Source organism: Sapajus apella, unplaced genomic scaffold (genome assembly GCF_009761245.1).
Source record: "Sapajus apella isolate SASKATOON/1434 unplaced genomic scaffold, GSC_monkey_1.0 scaffold62, whole genome shotgun sequence".
Lineage (NCBI taxonomy): Eukaryota > Metazoa > Chordata > Mammalia > Primates > Cebidae > Sapajus > Sapajus apella.
This window is the reverse complement of record NW_022437002.1, coordinates 644,082-652,135: the sequence shown is the minus strand read 5'-3', so window position 1 is coordinate 652,135 and position 8,054 is coordinate 644,082. Positions and strand designations below refer to the sequence as shown.

Sequence of the window (8,054 nt, the reverse complement as noted above, 5' to 3'; positions counted from 1 at the left end):
AAAAAAAAAAAAAAAAAAAAAAAAAAAAAAAAAAAAGAAAGGAAAACACTCATCAGATTCCTTTATTTCTGACATTTCAAAAAAATTAAATATCAAAGTACTAAAACAATTTTTTTTTTTTTTTTTTAAAAAAGACGAGGTTTCACCATGTTGGTCAGGCTGGTCTTGAACTCCCGATCTCGGGTGATCCACCCGCCTTGGCCTCCAAAGTGGTTGGATTACAGGCGTGAGCCACCACACCTGGCCATAAAACAATTTTAATACAGAATCTGGGCCAGGCACGCTGGCTCCCACTTGTAATCCCAGCACTTTAGGAGGCTGAGGCGGGAGGATCACCTCAGATCGGGAGTTCAAGACCAGCCTGACCACCAACATGGAGAAATCCTGTCTCTACTAAAAATACAAAAGTAGCAGGGTGTGGTGGTACATGCCTGTAATCCCAGCTACTTGGGAGGCTGAGGCAGGAGAATCACTTGAACCCGGGAGGTGGAAGTTGTGGTGAGCTGAGATCGTGCCATTGCACTCCAGCCTGGGCAACAAGACCGAAACTTCATCTTAAAAAAACAAACAAACAAAAAAACAGGCCAGGCGCAGTGGCTCACGCCTGTAATCCCAGCACTTTGGGAGGCTAAAGAGGATGGATCATGAGGTCAAGAGATTGAGACCATCATAGCCAACATGATGAAACCCCGTCTCTACTAAAAATACAAAAATTAGCTGGGCATGGTGACGTGAGCCTGTAATCCCAGCTACTCAGGAGGCTGAGACAGGAGAATTGCTTGAACCTGGGAGGCGGAGGTTGCAGTCAGCCATCGCGCCACTGCACTCCAGCCTGGTGCCTGGCGACAGAGCAAGATTCTGTCTCAAAAAACAAAAATAAACAAACAAACAAACAGAATCTGTTTTTTAAACTACATTCCTCTTTGCCTTGGAAACTCTGAGATGTGACAATCCCTGCCTCCACACATCCTTGCCCCATCCAAGCCTCTAGGAAGTGTGGAACAGGCAGTGCTGGCAAGGTGATGGGGAGACAGAAGGCAGGGAGATGGGTGAAGACAGTAGGCTTCCTGGATCAGCCTCAAGCCAGGGGCATCCTTGACCTACTCTCTTCCCAGGACATACACTTGATGACATCAGATTCAAGGAAGCAGTCAGTGGTGTGGACAGCGCCACATGAAGAAGCTATCATCCTGGGTCTGGACCTCAGCTCTACCTGTGGGCTTTCATCTCCCCACCAGTAAGTACCATGGGAGTATGGAAATGGATTATCTTTGGGACCCCACTAATTAATTCTGCCTTTCAGGCCCCATGCAGACTTCCAGACCCAGCCTTACCCGGAAGGAGCCCCAGAGGAAGACACGGCCATCATCGGTGAGGGCTGCTGTGTGGCTGTCTCCTGCTGACACCTGTACCACCTTCTCTTGCAGCTCCACTTTCCCAGGGACCGTCTCTGAGCCCTCCACTGATGTGTCCCTTCCTAGGGCACCCTCATCATTGCAGCCGAAGGAGTAGACCTGTGCCCAGGATGGCCTCATTAATACAAAGTCTGGCCTTGCAGTCTATTCTCATGTAGGCCACTCCCCGCTTGACTAGCCAGCTCCATTTCCACAGTGAACATGTGTGGTTCAAAAGCCCTGTCCCAAGCCACCCAACCCCAGGCCTTGTCCAATGCTGTGCCAGCTCCCAACACCTACCTGGCCACTTTTGCTTAGACACACGGTATGCATGCCACCAGCCTCAGCCTGCACAACATCCTCTGGAATGGATACCAGGGCCGGTTTCTTCCTCTCCATCACATTCTCACCCAGCCCCAGCTGGCCTACATCGCCCTGGCCCAGTGTCAGCACCAAGCCGGGTTCTGTGCTGTGGGACCTGTGTGAGACTGAAGGGTGAAGAAGATAGCCCCTGAATGTGTAAGATGATGACAGCGAGGAGAGGTCACAGGCTCTGGGATCACACAAACCTGGGTAGAAGCCCCTGCTCTGCCACAGACCATTAGTGTGAACTTTCTGAGCCTACGTTTTGTCATCTGTGAAATGGGGACAACAAAAATACCTCTCTCACAGGGTTTTTGTGAAGATTAAAAACCCAGCATATTATTCATATAAAAGGAGAGAAATGGAAACAAGGAGACACTGGATACTGTGAAATGAGTCTTGGAGAAGACAGAAAGAGGGGCCAGATGTGGTGGCTCACACCTGTAATCCCAGCACTTTGGGAGGCCGAGGCAGGCAGATTCCTTGGGACCAGGAGTTCAAGACCAGCCTGGCCAATATGGTGAAACCCTGCCTCTACTAAAAATACAAAAATTAGGTATAGTGGTGCACACCCGTAGTCCCAGTTACTCAGAGTCTGAGGCAGAAGAATCGCTTGGACCAAGGAGGTGGAGGTTGCAGTGAGCTGAGATCATGCCACTGCACTCCAGGCTGGGAGACAGAGTGAGATGCCATCTCAAAAAAAAAAAAAAAAAAGAAAAAAAGAGAGAGAGGGAAAGAAAACTGTGAGGACACAAGACAGCATTCAGCTTTCCTAATTAGCTATAAGTCTGGAGCCATGGTGTTAAAAGTCAGGACTCAGATAATAATGTCTACCCTTTGGTGACTGCTTATTCTAATTCTGAATTATTTTGTAGTCCCCCCTAAATCAAGGTCCATATTTAGGATCCTATTTTATAGAAAAAGGAACAGAGCCTTTGAGAAGTTCAGTAACTGTCCCAAAATCAAAAAGCTAATTATTACAGGCCGGTATGGTGGCTCACGCCGTTAATCCCAGCACTCTGAGAGGCCAAAGTGGGCAGATCACAAGGTCAAGTGTTCGAGACCAGCCTGGCCAACACAGTGAAACCCCATCACTACTAAAAATACAAAAATTAGCTGGACACGGTGACGTGTGCCTGTAATCCCAGCTACTCCAAAGGCTGAGGCAAGAGAATCCGGGAGGTAGAGGTTGCAGTGAGCCGAGATCGCGCCACTGCCCTCCAGCCTGGGTGACAGAGCTAGACTCCTTCTCAAAAGAAAAGCTAATTACTATAATAGTAGAGTCTGCACCGAAAGCAATGGAGACTACGTGGGTCGGAGCACAGTTCCCCATCTCCATCCTAGCTCTCCTCCATGCCCAGGGCATTCACCAGTGAATAAGTTCAGCTCCTGGGCAAATCCACTGCGGAAATGGAGCCCTCCCTCTGCCAACCAGCAGAGAGGCAGGAGGTGCAGGAGGAAGAGTGGACAGCGGCATTTGCGGGAGGTATGCGCCAACCAGTGGGGGACCCGGGACCCTCTGTGGGCCAATGGCTGCCGCCTGCAGCCCCGGGCAGCCAGTGGCGCCCAGCCCCTTCCTCGGGGGTGTGGCCACAGCTGCCTGGCCCTCGGCAGCACCACAGAGGGCTAGCTGGGCGCAGAGCCACCTGGTCGGGTTTTCTGGTCAGGAGGGCTCGGCCCGTAGGCACCTTGGCTGGAGTGGGCGCCGGGAACGCAGTGGGAGGCTGCAAAAGATGCCGCGGCTTTCGCGCCTGCAAGAGACAGACACTGTCTGAGCGTGATTCCACACTCCCCCTCCCAGATTGGTGGTGGCTTTTCTCTCCTCCCTGTCCCCCTCCGGGGTCCCAGGACAGAGGAAACCACAGCTACCTCCCTCAAATGCTGCCAGGCCATTATCTCATCTCATCCTCACACAGCCCAGAGAGGCTGGCACTGCTCTGGACGCCTCCATTTTATGAAGTGGATAATTCAAACTGCAAGGTTAAGTGACTTGCCCATGGTTACACAGCAAGAAAGTTGGCAGAGCCAGGACTTGAACCCCATGTCGGAAAGTCAGTGGTCCTAATCATCATAATGCATCACTGCCTGGGATGAAGCCCTACAGTCTAGTTTTTTTGCCAGTACTGCCTGAGTACCTCGAGAGGAGTTTCTGCCCACTTTGTGATTCCCAGAGGGTGGGATTGAATTTGCTATAAGAAACCTTCCAGCTGGGTGGGGTCTCTGCACATCCATACCCTTCAGCTTCAAGTGTCAGGAAGGAAGGAGCCCAGTCCCAGGTTCTTATGGTTTCAAGGGGCCATCTGTACCCACAAAGAGGCCAAGGTCAACTTACCCTTCACCTTCTTGTTTTTGGGGATGGCATCTTCTGGGGGTGACCTTCTTTTAGCTATGCGCTTGGGTGGCATCTTCCTGTCCTGAAAAAGTCAGTCAAATACTACACATCAGAAATGGCAAACCTTTTCCTGTGCCAATTAGATAATATTTATCAAAAACCCTAGAAACAGGTAAAAGGAATTGCCCAACAATTCCACTTCTCAAAATGTATCCCAAGAACAGAATAATGGATGCACCCAGAGACTGTTACACAAATATTCTCTACTATATTCTTCATAACATTGAAAAAACAAAAACAGGACAATCCAGGTGTTCAATAGTAGTGAACTAGTTAAATATGTGGTATATTCATGATAGAACAGTATGAAGCCATCAAAAGTGATGTTTTCAGAGATGAATCTATTGAATTGGAAGATGTTCCCCATTGCCAAGTGAAACAGGCAGATTGAAAGACAGCCAGCTGGTTCTCGGGTAAAGAGAAGAAAAAAGAAAAAAAGAAAAACAGCCCAGCCACTGGGCACAGTGGCTCACACCTATAATCCTAGCACTTTGATATGCCGACGCAGGCGGATCACCTGAGGTCAGGAGTTCAAAACCAGCCTGGCCAACATGGCGAAACCCCATCTCTATTAAAAATAACAAAAATTAGCCGGCATGGTGGTGGGTACCTGTAATTCCAGCTACTTGGGAGGCTGAGGCAAGAGAGTTGCTTGAACCCAGGAGATAGAAGTTGCAGCAGGAGGTTGCAGTGAGCTGAGATGGTGCCACTGCGCTCCAGCCTGGGCAACAAAGCAAGACTCTGTCTTAAAAAAAAAAAAAAAAAAGGCCAGGTGTGGTAGCTCGCACCTGTAATCCCAGCACTTTGGGAGGCCAAGGTGGGTGGATCGCTTGACATCAGGAGTTCAAGACCAGCCTGGCCAACATGGTGAAATCCTGTCTCCACTAAACAAATATATATATGTAAATTAGCTGGGCATGGTGGTGTGCACCTGTAATCCCAGCTACTTGGGGAGGCTGAGGCAGGAGAATTGCTTGAATATGGGAGGCAGAGGTTGTAGTGAGCCGAGATCATACCATTGCGTTCTGCACTCCAGCCTGGGTGACAGAGTGAAACTCCATCTCAAAAAACAAAACAAAACAAAACAGCCTATCATCGATTTTTTTGGAAAACAAATGCATATGCAGATAAAAATATGTGAGAAAGATGGGTGGAAGAAGATATATCCCATATTAACAATGGCAACCTCTGGAAAATGGTATTATAGATAATTATTACTTGTTTCTTTGTACCTTCCTATATTTTCTTGTGCCTCTGCCTTTCGAGTAGCTAGGATTACAGCCATGCACCACCATGCCCTGCTAATTTTTTTTTTTTTTGAGACGGAGTTTCGCTCTTGTTACCCAGGCTGGAGTGCAATGGCACGATCTCGGCTCACCACAACCTCCGCCTCCTGGGTTCAGGCAATTCTCCTGCCTCAGCCTCCTGAGTAGCTGGGACTACAGGCACGCGCCACCATGCCCAGCTAATTTTTTGTAGTTTTAGTAGAGACGGGGTTTCACCATGTTGACCAGGATGGTCTCGATCTCTTGACCTCGTGATCCACCCGCCTCGGCCTCCCAAAGTGCTGGGATTACAGGCTTGAGCCACCGCACCTGGCTAATTTTTGTCTTTTTAGTAGAGATGGGGTTTCACCATGTTGGCCAGGCTGGTCTCAAACTCCGGATCTCAAGTGATCCACCCACCTTGGCCTCCCGAAGTGATATGATTACAGGTGTGAGCCACTGCATCCGGCCAATTACATGTATTTAAAAAACTTTTAAGTCTGTTGTAAAAAATTAAAACATAGGGCTGGGCATGGTGGCTCACACCTATAATCCCAGCACTTTGGGAGGCTGAGGTGGGTAGATTACCCGAGGTTGGAATTCGAGATCAGTCTGACCAACATGGAGAAACCCAATCTCTACTAAAAATCCAAAATTAGCCAGGCATGGTAGTACATGCCTATAATCCCAGCTACTTAGGAGGCAGGAGAATTGCTTGAATCTGGGAGGCAGAGGTTGCAGTGAGCCAAGATTGCGCCATTACATTCCAACCTAGGCAACCAGCAAGACTCTGTCTCAAAAAAAAAAAAAAAAAATTAAAACATTGAAGAACAACATTAAGTGAACTACCCATCATAACTTCATTCAACCCCATGAAAGCACCAGTAACTTTGCTAATATGTTACTGTTATAATCAGAGGGAGAGAAAAACTACTTTACTTATTTAACTGATTGATTTTTAGAGACAATGTGCCCCCACACCTGTAATCCTAGCACTTTGGAAGGTTGAGGCAGGAGGATCACTTCAGCCCAGGAGTTTAAGACCAGCCTGGGCAACATGACAAAACTCATCTCTATCTAAAATATTAAAAAATTAGCCGGGCATGGTGGTGCACACCTATAGTCCCAGCTACTCAGGAGGCTGAGGTGGGAGGATGGCTTGAGCCTGGAAGGTTGAGGCTGCAGTGACCTGAGGTTGTGCCACTACACTTCAGCCTGGGTGACAGAGTGAGACCCTGTCTCAAAAAAATAAAACACGTGCACTGAAAATGGCAGCTGCTGTGGGAAGGTTGCTCTGAGTGTCAGCTGTCTGACATATGACTGCCAGTCCTTGGGGCATTTCTGCCACTGCAGCCGTCAGGCCTGCTGCTTCTGGAAGAACGAGCTTGACAAATATATTGCGGTCTGGTTCCGGTCAAGCAAAATTCTCTAGTACCAGTTCCTCATACCATGCACCTGATATCACCCACTATGCACCCTATTTTAAGGGTACTGCCATTGTTAATGGAGAGTTCAAAGACCTAAGCCTTGATGACTTTAAGGAGAAATATTTGGTGCTTTTCTTCTATCGTATGGATTTTTTTTTTTTTTTTTGAGACAGAGTGTTGCTCTGTCGCTCAGGCTGGAGTCCAGTGGCACGATCTCGGCTCACTCATTGCTAAGGAATTTCACGATGTGAACTGTGAAGTTGTTGCAGCCTCAGTGGATTCCCACTTTAGCCAGTGTGCCTGGATAAATACACCAAGAAAGAATGGTAGGCCGGGAGCGGTGGCTCACACCTGTAATCCCAGCACTTTGGAAGGCTGAGGTGGGCAGATCATGAGGTCAAGAGATTGAGACCATCCTGGCCAACATGGTGAAACCCCATCTCTACTAAAACTACAAAAATAGCCAGGCGTGGTGGCATGCACCTGTAGTCCCAGCTACTTGGGAATCTGAGTTTGCAGTGAGCAGAGTATCCAGCCACTGCACTCCAGGCTGGCGACAGAGCGAGATTCCATCTCAAAAAAAAAAAAAAAAAAAAGAAAGAAAGAATGGTGGTTTGGGCCACATGAACATCGCACTCTTACCAGAATTAACTACGCAAATTTCCCGAGACTATGGTGTGCTGTTAGAAGGTCCTGGCCTTGTGCTAAGAGGTCTCTTCAGAATTAACCCCAGTGGAGTCATTAAGGACTTGAATGTCAATAACCTCCCAGTGGGCTGAAATCCTCCTCTTGGTGAAGGCATTCCAGTATGTAATGACCCATGTAGAGGTCTGCCCAGTGAACTGGACACACCGGATTCTCCTACAATCAAGCCAAATTCAGCTGCTTCCAAAGAGTACTTTCAGAAGGTAAATCAGTAGATCACCCACATGTATCTTCACCTTCTCATCCCAGAGAAGAACCACATCTGAAACCTGCTTTTATCATTTTAAAGATGATTATCTGTAGGCCAGGCATGGTGGTTCATGCCTGTAATCCCAGCACTTTGGGAGGCTGAGGTGGGCAGATCACCTGAGGTCGTGAGTTCATGACCAGCCTGGCCAACATGGAGAAAACCTGTCTCCATAAAAATACAAAAGTGGTCGGGCATGGTGGCACATGCATGTAATCCTAGCTACTCGGGAGGCTGAGGCAGGAGAATTGCTTGAACCTG

General features: G+C 48.2%; 1 protein-coding gene and 1 pseudogene across 5 annotated transcripts in view; one reads left to right on the top strand and one right to left on the bottom strand.

Moving 5' to 3' along the window:
• RCC1 (regulator of chromosome condensation 1) overlaps positions 1 to 8,054 on the bottom strand; it is a 23,877-nt gene that overhangs the window by 4,997 nt on the left and 10,826 nt on the right. For 2 of the 5 annotated variants that reach the window (XM_032246593.1, XM_032246590.1), the window contains exons 2-5: positions 4,090 to 4,171; positions 3,446 to 3,508; positions 1,695 to 1,882; positions 1,335 to 1,514 (exon numbers count right to left, since the gene is read on the bottom strand). In XM_032246593.1, coding sequence (XP_032102484.1) covers positions 1,335 to 1,514; positions 1,695 to 1,882; positions 3,446 to 3,508; positions 4,090 to 4,162 — 504 coding nt within the window. In that variant the 5' untranslated portion in view covers positions 4,163 to 4,171. Of the gene's footprint in view, positions 1 to 1,334; positions 1,515 to 1,694; positions 1,883 to 3,445; positions 3,509 to 4,089; positions 4,182 to 8,054 lie in introns of all 5 variants that reach the window. The other 3 variants (XM_032246594.1, XM_032246591.1, XM_032246592.1) reach the window with 2 other exon arrangements.
• LOC116529124 lies at positions 6,614 to 7,884 on the top strand (annotated as a pseudogene).